This window comes from Trachypithecus francoisi, unplaced genomic scaffold (genome assembly GCF_009764315.1).
Source record: "Trachypithecus francoisi isolate TF-2019V2 unplaced genomic scaffold, Tfra_2.0 Lachesis_group1, whole genome shotgun sequence".
In the NCBI taxonomy this organism is placed as follows: domain Eukaryota; kingdom Metazoa; phylum Chordata; class Mammalia; order Primates; family Cercopithecidae; genus Trachypithecus; species Trachypithecus francoisi.
In genome coordinates this window covers 98,755,895-98,778,876 of record NW_022681454.1, presented here as the reverse complement: position 1 = coordinate 98,778,876, position 22,982 = coordinate 98,755,895, and the positions used below count along the sequence as shown (strand labels likewise).

Here is a 22,982-nt window from a genome sequence, read left to right as displayed (position 1 = left end):
CCGAGCCGAGTACTTCAACAGAATCACTGACTCTTAACATAGGTAAGACAGTGCTGGTAGGAGGCAGTTGGAGCTTTCTCACACAGTTGTCAGGTGAACTTTCCTGAACTGGGATAGGTCTTTGTTTCTCTCTAGGGATGTTCTCTAGAGATGTTCTCTCATCTGGGTGGGAGATCTGCAGCTGTTATGCTTTCCATGGTTTATTCTTATCTTGGGTGATATTGAGGGTCAGGGACTTAGTTTTCTGCTTCCTAGTCATAAAAACCCATTACTTTTCAACCATAATAATAATCGTTTAAAGGTATTTTCTTTAAATTTAATATACTTTTGGTTTTTTTTTTTTTTGAGAAAAGTGAATTTCTTTTGGTGGTAGTAGGGATTGGGGGAGAAAAATAGGAATATAAATAGAAGTGGAAAATAAGGCCTGAAGTTGAGAAGGATCAGTGGTCCTCAGGAAAACAAAAGCAACCTCTAATGAAGGTGGTTTAATGTGACTGGTAATGGATTTGCAAGTTATTTGTATTCCAAGTGGTGTTTCCTTGAGGGATGTACACATTACTAAGTGCAAACAGCTAGTATTAGGGTCATTTACAATGCAATTTATTTTAAAAAAAGAATGTTTACTCTAGACTACCTAAAAAACGATGTAATTTTCAGAATTTTCCCATTTCCAACTTTTTATAACAGGTAGATTCCTGTTTGTAATCAAAACTAATTAATTTATTCTCACACTATTCCAATTGTCTGTTTCAGTAGTCTTGAGATTTATTTTACAAAGAAATGGAACTTTCATCCAATTACCTTTGTGTTGATAGGATTTGGGAGCATTGAAAACATTCAGAATGGAGCCTTGTTTAATTTGGCTTCCGTCTCTTTCTAAGATACTCTGTTGTTTTTCTTGGCCTGAAGTTTAAGGAGAATAAAAACAAAAATCTGTGAGTCTAGATTAAAGATGAACCTGAAATGTAGCATTATGCCCTCCAAGGTTAAATATTTAACACCTTGACTTTTTTTTTTTTCTTTAAATAACTAATTGGATAGCTAGAGAAAAAAAAACCAAGTGAGCATTGATAATGCCTCTAAGTCTTTAGTTTTTTGAACCTAATTAAAAATAATCCCTAATTGTAACCAATTTATTTGGTGAGCTTCTTAGACCTCTAACTATCTTAGAGAATACAGCATAATGGTTTACAACTTGGCTTCTGGAGTCAGGCCAGCCTGGGCTGAAATTCTAATTCTCTTGTTTACCACCTGGGAAATCACAGGCAAGTGACTTAACCTCTTTTTGTAATCCTTAGGTTTTACATCTGTGAATTAAGAAAAAAAGAGCCTTACTCATAGGACAGTTTTTTGGATTAGAAAATAAGAACAATATTAACATTTATTGAGCATTTAATATATTTCGGGCACTTATATATTTAGTATATGTGCCAACTCAATAAAGATATAAGACATTTTTAATTACCTGCATTGCTTCCAATAATACATAATACAAAAGACCGTTTATGTAAAACACTTAGCATTGGGACTGGCTCAAATTATGTCCTCAATACATAGTTATTATCATCATAATACTATGTTACTCGATATAGCTACATTATCCTTAACAAAATTGTCTTCCATTGAAGATCTGAACACCCAAGGGTCTGTCAACTTAAAGAAGAAAGCACAGCCATAAAAAGACAGTAAGAATTAATGAAATAAACAGATCAGTGAGAAATAAGTCAGTCCAGTGCCTTTGATTTCAGTCTTGGTTTCCATGGTGACTCACCTTCAGAAAGGCTTTTACAGTTTACCTCCACTTCACTTTCACCAAGCACTGGTAGTAAATCCTTGAAAATGTAAACCTTAGGTGTAGAGACTACTAAAATAATTTGAGTACTTCAATATGCATTGAAATTATTACCTCCCCTCTAGAGGACTTCTGGTGCTACATTTAGGAGTTGGCTCTATTTTACTATTTTTGCCCCAGATGGGCATCACCACTGAAATGTGAATGCTTGGGGAACCACATAATACTTCCAGAAATGGATAGAATTGTGGTTTTAAATTGAGATCTACTTCTAAATCTATATGGACCTCTGTATGGATTTTGCAAGCCAAAGAATCTAGGACCCTCTGCGTTTAGCTGAACCCTGTTGATTAGAAAGCAGATAAGAGAATGAGAACCGTTTTGTTTTAATGGGGAAGACGTGAGAGATGTATCTCTTCAGGGACAGGGAAACAGAAAGTTAGCTCAAACTTCAGTGAACAGTAAAATCAGTAGACTGAGTCTGAGCTTGGCAAAAGATCCTGCTTTATATAAATATTCATCATATATTCTATAAAACACACAGCCCCTTATGTTAAGAGATGCATGCTATGATGGTACCAGGCAATAGAGTTTGAAATATTAAATCATAATGCTCTACAGTTTTCTTCAGGAGCCGAGTTCCCCAGAACATGAGTATATTATTTGGTTACTTCACCTACACATATTAGCAGGAACAGCTAGACACTAGCTCTGTTTCTAGTCCTGGGATGAACACTGTTTAAGTAAATGTTGTGGACAGGGCCTTTACTGTGGCAGAGGAAACAGGTCCTGTCCTAGTAAGAATATTTACTAACAATTATGGAGCACTTCTTGTGTTCCAGGCATCCTGCTCAGTTCTTCCTTATACACCATTCTGTTAATCCTCCTGATCCCATGGAGTAAACACTCTTGTTATTCCCTTGAGGAAATTCAACTTTAGGGAGGTTAAGCAACTCAGGTCAGATGACTCATATTGGCAGAGCACATACTCCATTCCAGGTTGACTGGATTCTCTAACTGATGCACTTTCCACTGTTGCCTCTTATGCTGAAGAGTATCATCCCACAGAAGGACTTATTTTCCAAAAAGCCAAGTGCCTCTTGTGTCATCCAAGTGCCTGGATGTCAAGCTAGAACTAATGCCATTTTCTTGAAGCCACTGGGAACCGTACACTCATTTATTTGAAGCAGGAATATGTTCTCTGCTTATGTTCCCCTCTTGTTTGAGTAAAAAGAGGGAAAAAAAGTTTTTTCTTCCCCTTGTTAAAGTTGTACTTGCAATAATCAGGGCTGGCCCTAAAACTCATTATTACTTCCTCTACAAAGTAGTTTTTAACCTTGCAAAGTTATTTCCTGACAATTAACATTTGATACTCAAAACAATATTGTGAGAAAATTGGGACATATCAGTTCCCCCAGAAATTGAGTTACAAATAAGTCATTTGGTAAAAGTTAGACAAAATGCCCAAATTTTTCTGGGAGACCAGACATTCCAGTTTTGAATCCTCAGTTCTTTTCCCTTGGGCTAATTTTAATCAGATGCTGTATTAGCAGTGGTCTGACTCACCTGAATATTCCATGATCTTTGTGCTTCGTTTTCTGTGGATAACTGGACCATAGAAAGGTACGAATGCCTGTTCTGTTTTCTCACCTCTCAGTCACTATTCACCGGCTTTTTTCTGGCGCCCCCCCCGCCCCCACTTCCCTGAAATTTATACCAAGTCACGTGGAACCACCTTATTGTTAGGTTCAGTGGGTGCTTCTCAGGCCTCACCGCTCTGATAATTTTGTTGGTGTTGATCACATCCTACTTGAAACACATTCTTTCCTTGCTTGCAGCTGTTTGTGCCATGTTTTTCTTACTTCTCTGGCTGCTGCTTTTCAATTTTGACTTCCTTTGCTCACTCTTTAAATATTAGTGCTCCTCAGGTTTTCATCTCGAGCCTGTTTTCTTTTGATGTCACACACTGTTTCTGTATATCTTCAATGACTCATATGGCTGTGATTATCTATCTGTAGATGCTTTCTGCATGAGTTTGCTTACTTCAGATTTGTCTCTTGAGATTCAGCCTTGCGCATCCAGCTGACAATTGATGTCTAACTCTTCTTTTCCCCAACTCAACAGGTCTAAACTTGTCTCAAACAGAACTCATCAACTCCATCCCTTTCTCCATCAAAACCTTTTGGTATTCCTGTTTTGCCCATCTTAGTGATAGGTATTACTATCTATTCACTGAACTAAACTGAGAAACTGGATGTTAACATTGACTCCTCACTTTTTCTTTCCCCTTCCCGTATCAAATGCACATAAGTCTTGTCATAATAACTTGCAGTTATCTCTTAGTGAATCTCTTGAAGCTCCAACATCCTTTTTGTGTAATGGGGATAATTGTACCTACCTTATGGGATTGTAGTGGAGATGAAATCGGATATGTCTAGCCACTCTGTCTTTTGCCTGCCATGCTGTAAGTATTCAATACAGATACACTCGGTTACTGCTGCCGCCCTCTGCATCCAGTCTTGCCTTACGTCTCTCTTTCCTCTGCATTTCTGCCAGTCTTGAATATGTATATACTTTTTGTTAGACTTCAAGTTCTGGGATACATGTGCAGAACGTACAGGTTTGTTACATAGGTACACATGTGCCATGGTGGTTTGCTGCACCTATCAACCTGTCATCTACAGTAGGTATTTCTCCTAATGCTATCCCTCTCCTAGCCCCCCACCCCCTGACAGGCCCCAGTGTGTGAGGTTCCCCTCCCTGTGTCCATGTGTTCTCATTGTTCAATTTCCGCTTATGAGTGAGAACATGTGGTGTTTGGTTTTCTGTTCCTGTGTTAGTTTGCTGAGGATGATGGTTTCCAGCTTCATCCACGTCTCTAAAAAGGACATCAACTCATTTTTTTTATGGCTGCATAGTATTCCATGGTACATATGTGCCACATTTTCTTTATCCAGTCTATCATTGATGGGCATTTGGGTTGGTTCCAAGTCTTTGCTATTGTGAAAGTGCTGCTATAAACATACGTGTGCATGTATCTTTATAATAGAATGATTTATAATCCTTTGGGTATATACCCAGTAATGGGATTGCAAACCATCAATCGGTATTTCTGGTTCTGGATCCTTGAGGAATTGCCACACTGTCTTTCACAATGGTTGAACTAATTTATACTCCCACCAACAGTGTAAAAGCTTTCCTATTTCTCCACATCCTCTCCAGCATCTGTTGTTTCCTGACTTTTTACTGATCGCCATTCTGACTGGCGTGAGATGGTATCTCATTGTGGTTTTGGTTTGCATTTCTCTAATGATCAGTGGATGATGAGTTTTTTTTTATATGTTTGTTGGCCACATAAATGTATTCTTTTGAAAAGTGTCTGTTCATATACCTTGCCCAGTTTTTGATGGGGTTGTTTTTTTCTTGTAAATTTGTTTAAGTTCCTTATAGATTCTGGATATTAGCCCTTTGTCAGATGAATAGATTACAAAAGTTTATACCCATTCTCTGGGTTGCCTGTTCACTTTGATGATAGCTTCTTTTGCTGTGCAGAAGCTCTTTAGTTTAATTAGACCCCATTTGTCAATTTTGGCTTTTGTTGCCGTTGCTTTTGGTGTTTTAGTCATGAAGTCCTTGCCCATGCCTATGTCCTGAATGGTATTGCCTAGGTTCTCTTCTAGGATTTTTATTGTTTTAGGTGTTATGTTTAAATTTTCAATCCATCTTGAGTTAATTTTTGTATAAGGTGTAAGGAAGTAGTCCAGTTTCAGTTTTCTACATATGGCTAGTCAGTTTTCCCAACACCATTTATTAAATAGGAAATTCTTTCCCCATTGCTTGTTTTTGTGAGGTTTGTCAAAGATCAGATGGTCGTAGATGTGTGGCGTTATTTCTGAGGCCTCTGTTCTGTTCCATTGGTCTATATATCTGTTGTGGTACCAGTACTATGCTATTCTTGTTACTGTAGCCTTGTAGTATAGTTTGAAGTCAGGTAGCATGATGCCTCCAGCCTTGCTCTTTTTGCTTAGGCTTGTCTTGGCTATATGGGCTCTTCTTTGGTTCCATATGAAGTTTAAAGTAGTTTTTTCCAGTTATGTGAAGAAAGTAAATGGCAGCTGGATGGGAATAGCATTGAATCTATAAATTACTTTGGGCAGTATGGCCATTTTCACAACGTTGATTCTTCCTATCCATGAGCATGGAATGTTTTTCCATTTGTTTGTGTCCTTTCTTATTTCCTTGAGCAGTGGTTTGTAGTTCTCCTTGAAGAGGTCCTTCACATCCCTTGTAAGCTGTATTCCTAACTGTTTTATTCTCTTGGTAGCAATTGTGAATGGGAGTTCACTCATGATTTGACTCTCGTCTGTTATTGGTGTATAGGAATGCTTGTAATTTTAGCACACTGATTTTGTATCCTGAGACTTTGCTAAAATTGCTTATCAGCTTAAGGAGATTTTGGGCTGAGACGATGGGGTTTTCTAAATATACAATCATGTCATCTGCAAACAGAGACAATTTGACTTCCTCTTTTCCTATTTGAATACCCTTTATTTCTTTCTCTTGCCTGATTGCCCTGGCCAGAACTTCCAACACTGTGTTGAATAGGAGTGGTGAGAGAGGGCCTCCTTGTCTTGTGCTGGTTTTCAAAGGGTCTGCTTCCAGCCTTTGCCCATTCAGTATGATATTGGCTGTGGGCTTGTCATAAATAGCTGTTATTATTTTGAGATACATCCCATCAATACGTAGTTTATTGAGTGTTTTATTTAGCATGAAGTGGTGTTGAATTTTATCAAAAGCCTTTTCTGCATCTATTGAGATAATTACGTGGTTTTTGTCTTTGGTTCTGTTTATATGCTGGATTATGTTTATTGATTTGTGTATATTGAACCAGCCTTGCATCCCAGGGATGAAGCCCACTTGATCGTGGTGGATAAGCTTTTTGATGTGCTGCTGGATTCGGTTTGCCAATATTTTATTGAGGATTTTTGCATCAATGTTCATCAGGGATATTGGTCTAAAATTCTCTTTTTTTGTTGTGTCTCTGTCATGTTTTGGTATCAGGATGATGTTGGCCTCATAAAATGAGTTAGGGAGGATTCCCTCTTTTTCTATTGATTGGAATAGTTTCAGAAGGAATGGTACCAGCTCCTCCTTGTACCTCTGGTAGAATTCAGCTGTGAATCCATCTGGTCCTGGACTTTTTTTGGTTGATAGGCTATTAATTACTACCTCCATTTCAGAACTTGCTATTTGTCTATTCAGGGATTCAACTTCTTCCTGGTTGAGTCTTGGGAGGGTGTATGTGTCCAGGAATTTAACCATTTCTTCTAGATTTTCAAGCTTATTTGCCTTGATGTGTTTATAGTATTCTCTGATGGTAGTTTGTATTTCTGTGGGATAAGTAGTAATCTCCCCTTTACTATTTTTTATGTGTCTATTTGATTCTTCTCTCTTTTCTTCATTATTAGTCTAGCTAAGCTTTTCAAAAAAAGCAGCTCTTGGATTCAATTATTTTTTGAAGTGTTTTTTGTGCCTCTATCTCCTTCAGTTCTGCTCTGGTCTTAGTTATTTCTTGTCTTCTGCTAGCTTTTGAATTTGTTTGCTCTTGCTTCTCTAGTTCTTTTCATTGTGATGTTAGGGTGTTGATTTTAGATCTTTCCTGCTTTCTCCTGTGGGCATTTAGTGCTATAAATTTCCCTCTAAATACTGCTTTAGCTGTGTCCCAGAGATTCTGGTGCGTTGTGTCTTTTTTCTCAAAGAAATTACTTATTTCTGCATTAATTGCATTATTACCCAATGGTCATTCGGGAGCAGGTCGTTCAGTTTCCGTGTAGTTGTGTGGTTTTGAGTGAGTTTCTTAATCCTGAGTTCTAATTTGATTGCACTGTGGTCTGAGAGACTGTTTGTTATGATTCCCGTTCTTTTGCATTTGCCGAGGAGTGTTTTACTTCCAATTATGTGGTCAATTTTAGAATAAGTGCCATGTGGTGCTGAGAAGAATGTATATTCTGTTGATTTGGGGTGGAGAGTTCTATAGATGTCTATTAAGTCAGCTTGGTCCAGAGCTGAGTTCACAGACTTCAATCTTTTTTTTTTTGAGACAGATTCTCACTCTCTCCCCCAGGCTGGATTGCAGTGGCACGATCTCAGCTCACTGCAACCTCTGTCTTCCAGGTTCAAGCAATTCTCCTGTCTTAACTTCCCAAATAGCTGGGACTACAGGCGCCCACCACCATGCCTGGTTAATTTTTGTATTTTTAGTACAGGCAGGGTTTCACTGTATTGGTCAGGCTGGTCTTGAACTTTTGACCTCAGGTGATCTGCCTGCCTTGGTGTCTCAAAGTGCTGAGATTACAGGCATGAGTCACTGTGCCCAGCCAACTTGAATCTTTAATATGCAAATATGAGCATGTCACTATCCTCACATGACTTCCCATTATTGTTAAAATAAACTATAAACTATTTGCCTGGTATTTGCAGCCCTGAAGCATCTGCCCCCACTCCCATATTTCTCCAGCTTTATTTCTACTTTTTGTTTCACATTTCACCTTCAATGCTGCTTTCTCCAGGAAGCCTTTAACAGTCAAATTACTTCAGAGTTGGTTAATACTTCTGTCTTCTCCAAATTCATGGAACCTACCTCCACACTTACCAGGCCATGCTGCAGTTACGTCTTCTTTTTTTTTTTTTTTTTAAGAGGTGGAGTCTCTCTCTGTCACCCAAGATCCGCTTCCCAGGTTCATGCTATTCTCCTGCCTCAGCCTCCCGAGTAGCTGGGACTACAGGCGCTCACCATTACCCCTGGCTAATTTTTTTGTATTTTTTTGGAGGAGACAGGGTTTCACTGTGTTAGCCAGGATGGTCTTGATCTCCTGACCTCGTGATCTGCCCACCTTGGCCTCCCAAAGCGCTGGGATTATAGGCGTGAGCCACTGCACCTAGCCCCTGCAGTTATATATGTCTTAATATGGACCCTGCAATAGTCTGTATGGTCCATGAGGCAAAGGACTGAGTTTATCTGGAAAGCATTCGCTATGCCCATAACTAGCATAATGTCTGACATTTAGGCAATATTCAAGAAATATTTGTTGAATGAATGAAATGCTTGATAAATAACTTCAACCTTTTTAACTGATAAATTTTTAATGATTAATTTTAAATCAACATAACCTTCTAAATTAATATTCCTTTCCCTCCTCAGCATCCTTTAAAAGGACACATGAACTCTCTATTCTGCTGGTTTAAGCAGATGATCTAGGCATCAACCTAGATGCATCATTTAATTTAATTTAAGGTAAACCGGCAATTCAGTTTTTTGTTGCTGACAGTGAATTAAAAAAAAAATTAACAGAGAGATAAGGCCTGAGAAACACCCATTGTATTTAGTTCCAGTGACCTTGTGTAGAATAATTTTAAGGAAGTGGTGGGAATAGAAGCCAGACCACAATGGGTTGAGGAATGACTGAGAGGTGAGGAAATGGAATAGGTATTCATACATTTCCATGGGTCCAATTACACACATAAAAAACATGAAAGTAATAGTACATTAAAATTTAACCCATGGGTCATCTAAATAGAAGGAAATAAAGTTTTTATTACTTTTAGTTTATGAACTTTCCAGGAATGTTTTTCTTCTCATTTAGCCTGGGATTTTCTCTGTAGCCCATTACTATATTCTTCAGGGCAATTTAGAAACACTGATGTCAGGATTAGTTTATTTGTAGCATCAGGGCCACATTGAGCTGATTCTAGGAAAGTTTCATAGAATGAGAAGAAAAACTTATGCCTGGAATATTTGTCTCCTCACAGGTCCTGGAAGTTGATTCCCAGGTTATTGATTTGTTTTTCTCAGAATTATATTCAAACACAGTGTGCTAGTTTGAAATCTCCTTTCATTCACCTCCTTTCTTTAATCTACAAAATTAACAATTGTTTATAAATTGAGTGTCTTATGTGTCCAAGGACTTATTAGGGGTTGAAGAAGATATAAAAAGGAAGAAGGCCATCCTCTGTAGATTTTTATGATCTTATTGAAGAAATATCCATTTCATGAGAAGATAATAATACATGGAAGCACACATTAACTTCTATACAAATAGATAACAGGGATGTCTGGAGTCTGGAGAGAAGGGCTGGGTATAGCAATATTAGGCAGAGAAGATGAATTCCAAATTGGCCTTGCAGGACAGACAAGAGTTGGGTAGTTTGAGAGGAGGTGTATTGTATTCTAGGCAGGGTTCATGGGAGATGCAAAGTCACAGTGAAATTAAAATGTAAGGCTGATTGTAACTGTTTGGTTAGAATAGCGTGTTCATGTATCCTTTTACAGCATGCTGAAGGGGGAAAGGAATATTAGAGACAGGCAAGTGAGATTCTTAAGTGTTAGGACTTTAGACTCTTGGCGTAAATGTGTACAATTTTTTTTTTTTTTTTTTTTTGAGGTGGAGTCTTGCTCTGTCGCCCAGGCTGGAGTGCAGTGGCCGGATCTCAGCTCACTGCAAGCTCCGCCTCCCGGGTTCACGCCATTCTCCTGCCTCAGCCTCCCGAGCAGCTGGGACTACAGGCGCCCACCACCATGCCCGGCTAGTTTTTTTGTATTTTTTAGTAGAGACGGGGTTTCACCGTGTTAGCCAGGATGGTCTCGATCTCCTGACCTCGTGATCCACCCGTCTCGGACTCCCAAAGTGCTGGGATTACAGGCTTGAGCCACCGTGCCCGGCCAAATGTGTACAATTTTTTTGAGACAGGGTCTCGCTCTGTCACCTACACTGGATTGCAGTGGCACGATCATGACTTGTTGCAGCCTTGACCTCCTGGGCTCAAGCAATCCTTGTGCTCAGCCTTTTGAGTAGCTGGGACTACTGGTGTGCACCATCATGCTTGGCCAATTTTTAATTTTTTTTTTTTTTTTGTCGTTCAGGCTGGTTTTGAACTCCTGGGCTCAAGTGATCCTCCTGCCTTGGTCTCCCAGAGTGCTAGGATTACAAGTGTGAGCCACCATGCCAGGCCAGAAATGTGTAATTTTTAAGGTTTTTGTTTTCATTTTTGTCTTTTTGGTATGTGTGTGTGCAGCCGGGGGCAATTTGGGCAGAAGAAGAACATGCTGATGGGTGATACATCAGTAGCAACAACCTTGTGGAGTTGTAGGATAACCAGGATGAGAAAGGTATTGGATATGATTAGGTTAGAAGCGCCTAGCTCCTCAGTGAAGTGGTATATAAGGGTTCTGTTGGTGTGTCTTTCTTATCTGCTAGATTCTCAAACGTTTTGGTCTCAGGATCCCCTTGTACTCCTAAAAATTATTGCTAATACCAAAGAGCCTTAGTATATGTGATTTATAGCTATTAATACTTACCATTATAGAAATTAATGTTAAGAAAACTTGAAAATATTTAATTTATTAAACATAACAATAAACCCATTCCATGCTAATTTTTTTTCTTTTTTTGAGATGGATTCTTGCTCTGTCACCCAAGCTGGAGTGCAGTGGCGCAATCTCGGCTCACTGCAAACTCCGCCTCCCAGGTTCACGCCATTCTCCTGCCTCAGCCTCCTAAGTAGCTGGGACTACAGGTGCCTGCCACCACGCCTGGCTAATTTTTTGTAGTTTTAGTAGAGACGGGGTTTCACCGTGTTAGCCAGGAAGGTCTTGATCTGCTGACCGCGTGATCCACCCACCTCAGCCTCTCAAAGTGCTGGGATTACAGGCGTGAGCCACCACATCCGGCCCCATGCTAATATTTTTAAATGAAAAATAACTGTGTTTTCCATGACCAAAAAATTAGTACGAAGAATGGCATTGTTTTACATTTCTGTAAATCTCCTCAAAATCCAGCTTAAAAGAAGAAAGTTTGAATCTCATATATGCCTCCCCATTCCACCAGTTATGACATACCTCCTGTAGTGTTCACACATAAAAGAACTATAGTGAAAAAGGAAAACGCGGTCTTCATACTATTTTCAGTGAAAGTTTGACCTTGCATTTTCCCTGGCAGGGTCTTGGCAACCTCCAGGGGTCCCTGGACCATGCTTGGAGAACCACCATGCTAAAGAAGGTGTCATATACTAGGGCCTGTGATGGACACAGCTGGTCCTTGTATGTGGAAGTGAGATGGCTTTGAAAGGTGCACTCATTTCTTGTGGCATCTCCCCAGCCCTGAGGTGAAGAAGCAGCATGCCCTCCACACTTTATCCCCAGAGGGACTGAGTGGGAGACCCTTGGTGCACAGCAAGGAAACAAAGGCTTTTGATCTTGGCAATATGCGATAATGCCCATGGCATTCCCTGGCAGATGATGGGAAGTAGGGTGACCTCTGCTCCCTGAAGACATGTCAGGAGTGGGAAGCCAAGGATCTGGACTCGGTGTCTGTGCTCTGACACCACACCAGGCTTTCAGGGCTCTAAAAGAACAGCTTCTCTTTTCAAGAGAAGATCTTGAAAAGCTGAATATGGAATGGGGTAGGGCTGGGAAACTTGTCCGTCACTGTGACAAAGACAGAAAATGTTGTAAACTTCTTTTAAAAAGATTGTTGTAGCTTCCAACATTCTTTTTCTTTAGTAAAATCTTTAAAGAATTCCAGCCTGCCTGGTGTTTAGGGGAACCTGGAAAAAGAGATTTTAAACGAACAAATCATAACTTAATTTTATTTTTCTTAAAAGAAACTGGGCCGGGCGCGGTGGCTCAAGCCTGTAATCCCAGCACTTTGGGAGGCCGAGGCGGGTGGATCACGAGGTCAGGAGATCGAGACCCTCCTGGCTAACACGGTGAAACCCCGTCTCTACTAAAAATACAAAAAACTAGCCGGCGCGGTGGCGGGCGCCTGTAGTCCCAGCTACTTGGAGGCTGAGGCGGGAGAATGGCGGGAACCCGGGAGGCGGAGCTTGCAGTGAGCCAAGATCGCGCCACTGCACTCCAGCCTGGGCCAAACAGCGAGACTCCGTCTCAAAAAAAAAAAAAAAAAAAAAAAAAACTGAAATACAAGTACATTGTTAAAAACTTTGGCAGATATAAAGAAGCAGAAAGGGAAAAAATAAAACCACGCATAATTTTTCCACCCAGAAATAAACACTGTTAACGTTTTGGAGCACAGATTTATCCTTATTATAGCATCATTCTCTATATATTGTTTCATAATAATATTTTTATCCCTAGCAGTGTATCATAAAACAAGGCATCTTTCTCCTTTAAATTATATATTCAGGAAAAGTGCTCTTCATCTTCTCTTCAAAAAGAGTTTTGAGTGTGAATGTAGTGTGTGTATGTATGTGTATGCATGTGAGTGTGTGTGTATATGAGTGTGAGTGTGTGCGTATGTGAGAGTGTGTGTGTGTTATGGGTGGCATCAGTGCCAGAGTGGCTTCAGTAAGAAGTGTAAGAAAACCTGAGGAAAAATGGAAAAATTAATCTTGGGGAAACAGAGTTGGGGTCACTTGACTGGCCACCTCTTAAACCTAGAGATGATTTTTATAGAGTGTTCTTGGCTCAAACCTTAGAAAACTGTCTTTTATCTTGATAAAATAATAATGAGTAAACTTTGAAGAGGACTTTAAAGAAGGAAAAACTTCAAGAAAAGATGGAGAGAGTGATTCAGCATGTGTATATATGTGTGTATATATATGTGTGTGTGTGTGTGTGTGTGTGTATGCATATATCAGGGAGATTTGGAAGTGAAACTTGAGTGCCTTGTAATTGAGGCAGTTCCATTATTGCAGGAAGAACAAATCTGGAAGCAATTTCCTCAGTCATTCCTGCTTTGAATGTTCCTGCCATGAGTGTGGAACTTGCAAGTCACCAATTCCATTGTTCAGTGAGCCCTAAAAGGATAAATTAACGGGACTGTTCACTTGTTTCAAGGGTCAGAAGTGGCCTCCCAATTGTTAAACTCAAACTACCGTTTTAAATTTATGTATTTCAATTGCTCTCTTGGGATCTTTGGCCAGTTGCCATATTCGAAACACTTTTAGATATCCCAATGATTATTTAATAGGAAAGAAACTTCTGGAATCCTGGAATTCATATCTACCTTAGTATTTATTAAGACAATTACTAATATTACTATGTACCTGGCATGTAGTAGTGCTCAGTTAATATGTGTTGAATGTGTGAATGAGTAAATAAATGAATGAAGCTCTCACTTGTCTTCACAGCATTTTTGGAGCCAACTGCAAAAATGGTTTAAATTCATAGCTGCAAACTAAACAAAATTATGAAAAAGCAAAAGAAATGAAGTGCAGAAAGTGAAGTATACCTAAAATTCTCACCCTGGTGAGAACAGTTGGCTGATGTTTGAACTGTAGGATTTTTTTTTTTTTCTTGAGATGGAGTCTTGGTCTGTCACCAGGCTGGAGTGTAGTGGCACAATCTCAGCTCACTGCAACCTCTGCCTCCTGGGTTCAAGCAGTTCTCCTGCCTCAGTCTTCCAAGTAGCTGGGATTACAGGCGTGCGCCACCACACTCAGGTAATTTTTGTATTTTTAGTAGAGACAGGGTTTCACCATGTTGGCCAGGATGGTCTTGATCTCTTGACCTCGTGATCTGCCCACCTCGGCCTCCCAAACTGCTGGGATTACAGGTGTGAGCCACTGCGCCTGGCCGGCTTTTTAAAAATTTGTATAAATGTAAGGAGTACAAGGGCAGTTTTGTCACATGAATATATTGGGTAGTGGTGAAATCTGGGTTTTTAGTGTAGCTGTCACCTGAATAATATACATTGTGTCCATTAAGTAATTTCTTATTGTAGGGTTGTTTTTGAAGTCTGTCTCTGAGTGGGATCCTAAATATGGTTTAATAGTTAATTTAATTGCGTGTTTCAACTCACTGTTGGGGGCAACAAAGTACATTCTCTGCCAGGGTCTCAATGATTCTTTCATTGAATCCTTCTCAGTGTTCGACTAAGACATAGCAGCCAGAATACTGGCTTATCAGTCAAAAGGCATGAGAAGACATATATCTGAATTATGTCTTTAACACTTATATGTTGTTTAATCTTGTACCGTTAGAAATGTACTTTTCTAGACAGGATTTCATTATCCAAATTTAACCTAAAATCTATTTGAGTGGTTGATTAAAGAGGTTATATGTGTTAAGCATATATTATGGTTTGCTATTATTGTAGTCCTTATATGCTTCCCAGAACTCTTATGATAAGTATTGTTTATAAAATTTATTCACCAACTAATTTCATACTCATTTGCATTGCTGATCTCTCCTTTAAGTTTTTTTGTGTGTATCATGTCTTATTTCCCCAAGAATCAGATGCACCAAAATAACAAACTTAGCGCATGTATCTCCTCCTCTAGGAAGCCTTCCCTGACCTCATTCCTTTAAGCACATAATATATTGTGCATATTTTTATTTGCTTATCTGTTTTATATGTATCTCCTTTATTTATTTATTTATTTATTGGGACAGAGTCTCGCTCTGTAGTCCAGACTGGAGTGCAGTGACATGATTTCAGCTCACTGCAAGCTCCACCTCCCAGATTCAAGGGATTCTCATGCCTCAGCCTCCCTGAGTAGCTGGGATTGCAGGCGCCTGCCACCATGCCCAACTAATTTTTGTATTTTTAGTAGAGACGGAATTTCACCATATTGGCCAGGCTGGTCTCGAACTCCCGATCTTGTGATCCGCCCTCCTCGGCTTCCCAAAGTGCTGGGATTACAGGTTTGAGCCACCATGCCCAGCCTATATGTATCTCCTTTCTATGCTGAATGATGAGATTGTTGAAGATGGAAACTATGTGTTATTCTCAACACCTACTAGAATACCTGACTCAGAGAAGGTGTGAGCAAACTGTTCAGTTAATGAGTAAATGAATGAGAATGAAGGAGAGTGGAACGGGCTTCTATAAGAGCAGAACAGATGAAGATTTTAGGTGGATTCTTATTCAACCTCTTACTTACTGCATCTCTTTAAAGAACAGGAGATCGCCATTTACTTGGGGTGGGAGAAGGATGGGTTTAATGGCTTTCATCACAGCTGCATACATGACAAATTTCAGAAAGTACCTGTAGTTCTTATTGAATAACAACAGCTGTAGCAATCACTGGCAAGGGCAGCGTAGAGGTGGCTAAAATGAAAGAAGCTAGACAGAGCTCTTTCAGACTTGGGTTCTAACCCCAGTTCTGCTGCTGGCTCCCTTTGGGGCTTTCTAATGGTATTTAAAGTGGATTGTCATTGAGTCTAAATGCATTACAATAATCTGTCTCTCCCTGCCTTTACCTCCACAGAGAGAATAAAACCATACCTAGCACTCTCCTTACTGGGAATGTGAGCTACTCAGCCTCCCATGGAATCTCAATCTATTGCAAAACAAAATCTGAAACCGTTTCTGGGGTGGCTTTTGAATGGGATGATATTTCGTTTTTGGTGTGGTGTGAAGGCCTTGGTATAATGGTACAGGATCAGATGGTCTTACTGTATTGTATTATTTAATGGGTGCCACTTGATAAGACAACCAAGAAGAGAAAACAGCCTGTGTGTGGAGAACAGGAAGAAGTGGGGAAGCTTTAAAGAGTGGAAAGGCTTATCTTTTTGTTTTCCTATAGGTTATGATGTAGCATTCATTCACTAGCTTTTAAAAGTGACTTTTAAATAATTAATTTATGTATCCATCAGCACTCTTTTATTTGTAAGAGTGAAAAAAATATCAACTTTAATTAGCTTAAGCCGAAAGGGAATTCATTGACCCACATAACTTAAGAGTCATGGTGCACAGCAGCTTTAGGTACAGCTGTATCCAGGGTGTTGTGATGGTATTGAAAATCTGTCTTTCTCCACTTCTTAGTTAGTCTTCCTTCACATGGCGGCAGAAATGGCTTAAGATGTCCCAGACTCACAGCAGGACTAGTGGAGAAAGAGTTTTTCAGTAGCACAGGTGAGTATAGGATCCAGATTGCTCCTATGCTTACCAAAATCACATGGAAGGGAGTTCCCATGGCAGTAAGGAGGTCTCTTACCAGATGGGACAAAAACCCAAGGGTTACATGTCTTTCATCATTCCAGGAAGGCAAAAACCACAGACATCTACCAAATTTTACTGGCCTGGGTTGTTTCTTACGTTATGAGCTTAATTCACTAGGGCTTGTACGCTGGCTCCTTTTCTTGCTTTTGCACAAATTGTTTGTATTCACAAGCCTTTATTCTTCTTTCTGTACGCTGATTCTCCTGATCAGCTCCACTACTCCCACTCAGCTATGATCTCTTTGCAGAAGCAGCCACATCCTTATCTCTGGGCTCCACTTTTCTCAGAGAAAACTCACCAGTCATTTGCATTGGGGTTCCAGGAGCATTGCAACTTGAAACATCTAAAACCAAAGTTGCCACCATCTTGCCAAATGGGCTTCTCTTCCTAGGTTCCCTAATCGCAGTGTTGCACAATTTTGTTCCTTAGTTCAGCTTAAACTGGGTTCTTGTCACATGAGCTGAAAAAATTAGGCACATAGACACATTGAAGGGTGAGGAAAGTGGAATTTATTAGACAAAAGGGAAAAAAGAAACAAACAACCTCTCAGCAAAGCGAGAGGAGTTCCTGCTAACAGGCTCCCATCTCACAGATTGGTTCCAGGTCACAAACACAGGAACTGAAGAGGGCAGGCTCCTCTCCCTTGCACACATGGGAACTTCCCATGGCTCCACCCTGTTCTCCCTCCGCACAAGTGGGTAGAGATTCTCCGAGGACCCTCCCTTTTATCTGCCTTCTGCATCTATCAACAGCAGTGGCAGCATCCTCTTTCTATTCTCCCAGCATTCTATTGTCAACGTTGTTTGACTATTTCCTCTACATATCATTTCTCCCTCTTGTGGACTCTCATAGTTCTTTATTATTATGTTTTTTTGTGAATTTATAATTTCCTCTCTGGTTCTATAGACCTTCATGTATCTAATTTATTTCTGCCACAGTTATTTAAGTTTGCTGATGGAAGGCAGTTTTACTTATTTATCTTTGTACTATTTCCTTCCTGGTTGTCATCCTCCAGCTTTCCCCACTTTCTACTTCTCCCGTCAATATTATACTTAGACTTTTATGGTTTGATAAATATTTGTAGAATAAAGGAAGGAGTTAATGCAATCTGTAGTATAACTACATGGCTATTATACTTGATAGTGTTAAAAAACCAGAGCCTAACAGCAGTTGAAGTGGTAAAAACAGGTTTTATTCAGGAAACATTGCAATAGGGGTATGTTAGAGTTCTCCAACAAAACAAAACAAGCAGGAGGTGTATGTGTGTGTGTGTGTGTGTGTGTATAATATAAAAAACAATATATAAATTATATAATATATATATATATTTTATAATATATAAAAATTATATTATATATATCTATATATTAGAGTGAGAGAGAGATTATGAGGAATTGGCTCATGTGATTGTGGAGGCTGAGAAGTCCCAGGATCTGCTGTCTGCAGGTTGCAGACTGGGAAAGCCAATGCATAATTTAGCCTGAATCTGAAAGCCCGAGAACCAGAGGAGCCAGTGGTATAAACTCTAGAGGGAGTTTTGGAGAAAATGAAATAAAATGACCCAGTTCAAGCAGTCGGGAAGGAAAAAAGGGACAAATTCCTTCCTCTGCCTCTTGTTTTGTTCAGACCTTCGATGGATTGGACTCACATTGGGGAGGGCAGTCTACTTCACGGAATCCACTGATTCCAATGCTAACCTCCTCTGGAACCATCCTCGCAGACACCTCAGAAATAATGTTTAACAGCATAGAAATAATGTTTAGTTTGGGAACACAGTGGCCAAATTGACACAAAATTAATGATCACAAGGGGAAAAGAGACCTCAGTACAGAACTTGGCTCAACTCCAAATACAATACAGACAGGTGGGGATTTACAGTCAAGGAGGAGCAGGGGTAGGAGTGGGGAGGTGGTCAGTGAATGGAAAATTACTAAGAGGAAATGTTAAGGGTAGGGGAGATTTTGGTTAAACAGACCTAACAGGATTCTTGCTGAAGACAGGACCAGGGTGATCAGATATGGAGGGTGGGGGAACTCTCTTTAAACTGATTAGAAGGTTTCTTGCTAACACTGGGTAATGCAGGTCCTGTAAGGACGGATACTAGGGTCGAGGCCTGGGCTCAGAGGAGCCTGTATGCAGTTTAGCCAAGGAGAGAATCTGTCAGTATTGAAGCTTTCAGATCTTGCCACTCTTCCGCATTTATTATAACCAGATTTCAATTGTGTATAATGCTAAGGAAGGAACTTGCCCTAATTCCTTGAGCTTCCTTCATCCCCTCCCTGAACCAGCCCCCCACTTTCCCATAAGGACATGTTTAGGAAAGAGGCAGAAAAATTTCTGACTCATAAAAACTGGTGAGGAAGAAGGAAGAGCAGAAGCGGAAGCCAAAATGCACGGAACTATTTGCTGAAATGGTTTTGAGCATACTAGGCTGTCTCTTTTGTAGTATATACCTAGCCTCTACCTCTAATGCTACCTTACTTTGATGTTTCACATTTATAAGGCCCATTTGGGGTCACCCTAATGTGGCAAGAGACCAGTGAACAGGAGCTTAACTTCAAACTTAGAAAGAGTCTTTATGAAAGACGTCAACCCGCTGAACACGAGGACATCTGAAACCTTAAAAGGCCACAGCACGCATCAGGGCAGCTTGCTTGAGAACAGCAGTGTTATAAATACAAACATGAAAAGAAGTAGAGCTGTCATAAATATGAAGGAGCTGGTGAAAGCACATGGAGTTTTATCAAGGCACATAGCATTCCGTACAATCACCCTGAACTGTTTTCTGAGGAGCCCTGGATGATCCTACCCTTTCCGTAATGTGTTTGTTCATTGTTTTGGAGGTGAAAGGGTGTGCTTGTAAGGGTGTTTGGGCCTCCTTGTCCATGGTATAACCGGTTGGTTTTGTTGCCCTCACTCTTCAGGCGCTGGACTCTCATCCTGTTTGTTCCCGCTCTGGGAGGCACCACCCTTTCTAAGACAACGGCTTTGTTTTGTTTCGGGTTCAACTTTGTTAAGTCAAAGTATAATAAATATCAGGATTGTTTGAAGCCAAAAATAGGCCACTGTCCAAAATTGTGTTCATTCCACTTGCTGGTAGATAGCTATTTTAAATAAGTCAGGCTTGCCATTAATTCAGTTCTGCTGCACTGTTAGCATTCTGTTCTCATTCTCTTATCACGAGGTGAGTCTTTGAGTTTTATCATCTCTACATCTCTGTGTTCTTCATGGTAATTGGACAGTTGCCACTCTCCATGACTACCGTGACTATCCCTGACCACCTGTCCGGCTAAAATTTCAACACAAATGCTGCACAGCTAAGCTATCTGATGGTGTTAATTATATATTTATTTGAATGCACTATTTTTTTTCTAATTGTACATAGGAGGGTGTCTTTAATGATGTACAGTGGGCAATGCTGACATCCTTAAGGTTGGTGGCATTCAAGCTCGTGACTGCCATTCACAATAAGAAATACATTTTACATCATGATCCAGTATACATGTGCATGTTATATATGATATGTAACTGAAGCTAAAGTTTGGTTACGCAATACTTACCCTATTATGTGTGATATAGTTTATAGTTTCTATTCTTTTGCATTTTACTTCATTAAAAAATGCTGACTGTGCCTTAGCAAGTGGACGTCCTGATTCAGGAATGGGTTACAATTTGAGTCTGAAAAAGAACTGCTTAACAGTCATCAGGTGTTCGGGAGTCTTAGAATGCTAATTCTGAAAGTCTTTGGAGATTATCTAGAGGCATCTTCCCTTTTTCCTCCTATTTTACAGTTAGAGGAATTTAAAGTCCAAGTAGGGCAAGTCTTCCTTGCAGGGAAACAGTGGTGCTCTCTGTGTGTGCTATCATGTGCTATCACGCCTATTTTTTCCTGGAAACACACAGTGTCCAGTTCAACCACAAGGGTTGTGTACTTTTTGAGTCTAGGGATTATGCTACTGGATGCCTTCATGGTGATGAATAAGCTGTGCACACTTTCCCTTCCCCAGTTGAATCTTGAGGTATTTTCTGCCTCCATTAGTTTATTATACATCATTCTGAGTTAAAGGGCAGACTGTTAACAGGACATTGGGTGTGGTGTGTCCTCTTCTATGGATGGCACGCAGCTATCATTAATCATAAACTCAAAAGAGTGGGTTGAATGAGGAACAATTTTAGGTACATACTTAGACATTAAAAAAATCTAAATGTGCATTTTCTGTAAGGTAGTTGTAATCTTAGCTTTGGAAAACTGCGTAGGTCTTGGTGTATTTGGTGTTTTTTCATTTTTCCTTTATAAACGGTAGTGATCTCTTTGTATCAGAATACGACATTTTAAATTTCATTTTGAGTTATTGATACCATTCATAGTGTAGCATTCAGCTCAGGCTGCCATGACAAAATACCATAGCCTAGGTTGGTTAAGCAACAGAAATTTATTTTCTCACAGTTCTGGAGACTTGAAGTCCAAGACCAAGATGCCAGAATGGTTGCTGTCTGTGAGGGCTTTCTCCTTGGGTCGCAGAGAGCATTTTCTCACTTCCTCATATAGCAGAGAAAGAGCAAGTGAGCAGGCTCTTTGATGTCTCTTTTTTATAAGTGCACTAATCCTACTGGACCAGCGCCCCCCAACTTCGTGAACTCATCTAAACTTGATTACCTGTCAAAGGCCCCATCTCCAAATACCATCACACTGGGGATTAGGGCTTCAACATGTGAATCTGGGGAGACATAATTCAGATCATAGTACATCCTAAGGTCTTAGTGGGGTTTAAGCATTGGTGGAAGCATGCAAATAACTTATCTAAATTACATTTATTAAAGACAGACTCTTCCATTTGAGTGAATGGATGTGTTTCACACTATAATTCTTATGACATTCATTAGCATTTATTTTATATTTTTCTTAATAATGCAAGTACTGTATATGGAAGAGAGCTTAAAGTTAAAATGTGAGAACAACATTATACCTTTAAAAAGTTATTTTTGCAGTTTTTTTCCTAATGCAGATTCTAGTCCTCATTAATAGTTGATGAATTTCTAAACAGCCCAGCACTATTTTCAAAACTTAATCTCATATAGAAAAGCTAGCCACCATCACTGAGAATAATGCATATTTTAACAAAAAACACTTTGTGCTAAAGACATATTTTAAAACAACTTTTTATATTTATATTTATTACAGTGTACAGAAGAGAGGAATTTCTTAGCACGAAACTGTAGGGAGCCAGGTGTTTGTCTACAAGAAAGGTCATAGAGAGTCATGCCAGTAACACACAGAAAATATCCATTCAAACTGAAGAAAAGTAAACTAAGAGGGGGTACTGACATTATAAAATTGTTTTAAAGCCCTTTGTTTGAATGGTGTTGGTGCACCCCTATTTAAGTCCTTGGATATGCCCAAACCAATTTTTATCTTTTTTCTGCTGTAGGAAGGCTGTTGATTAAGAAGGGATTTTTTTTTCCTTCTATTTTTCTTGTTTCTATGTTTAAAGTGGTGTGGACTGTTTTACAACTTTAGGGGCCTTTCAATTTCTGTGGTGGGCTTTTGTATAAAGAGTGCTGTGCATCTAGATGAAATAATGTGTGTCTCTTTATAGCATTTTTGCTTATGTGCTTTTACACATTATTAACACATTTTTTTGTTTGTTTATTCTATTTCAGTGTTTAACCGCTGAAGAGATCTTTTCCCTTCATGGCTTTTCAAATGCTACCCAAATAACCAGCTCCAAATTCTCTGTCATCTGTCCAGCAGTCTTACAGCAATTGAACTTTCACCCTTGTGAGGATCGGCCCAAGCACAAAACAAGACCAAGTCATTCAGAAGGTATATTGAAAGCATTTTTTCTCTTTTATTTGAAAAGTCTATAAAACCATTATGAAATGAAGTTAATATGCCTCTCTTTCTGCTTTATTGCTTTTAATTAAGCTACACAGAGCCTCTTAGAATGATACTTATATTCTGAAAGTATTTAGAATAAGAAGAATTATAACTTATTTAAGCTTTGTAAGTTACACTCTTTGTTGAATCAAAATTATATTTAGTACACTTAAAAACTTTATAAAATCCAGTTCTTGATTTTAAACAATATATATTTTATACTGTGCATATTGGATTGCATTTTATTTGACTTATAATTGATCATTTCATTTCCATTATCTTTTGCTTACCATATTATTTTAAAACTTGTCAGTTTATCTGCAGTTACCAATGAAGAGATAAGAGAACT

General features: G+C 39.4%; 1 protein-coding gene across 1 annotated transcript in view; it reads left to right on the top strand.

Annotated features, from left to right (window-relative positions):
• The window catches only part of SLC39A8 (solute carrier family 39 member 8), an 87,811-nt gene that overhangs the window by 7,226 nt on the left and 57,603 nt on the right, over positions 1-22,982 (top strand). Inside the window, exon 2 of the mRNA XM_033214879.1 lies at positions 22,417-22,579. Within this exon, the coding sequence (XP_033070770.1) occupies positions 22,417-22,579 (163 nt within the window). The remainder of the gene's footprint in view (positions 1-22,416; positions 22,580-22,982) is intronic.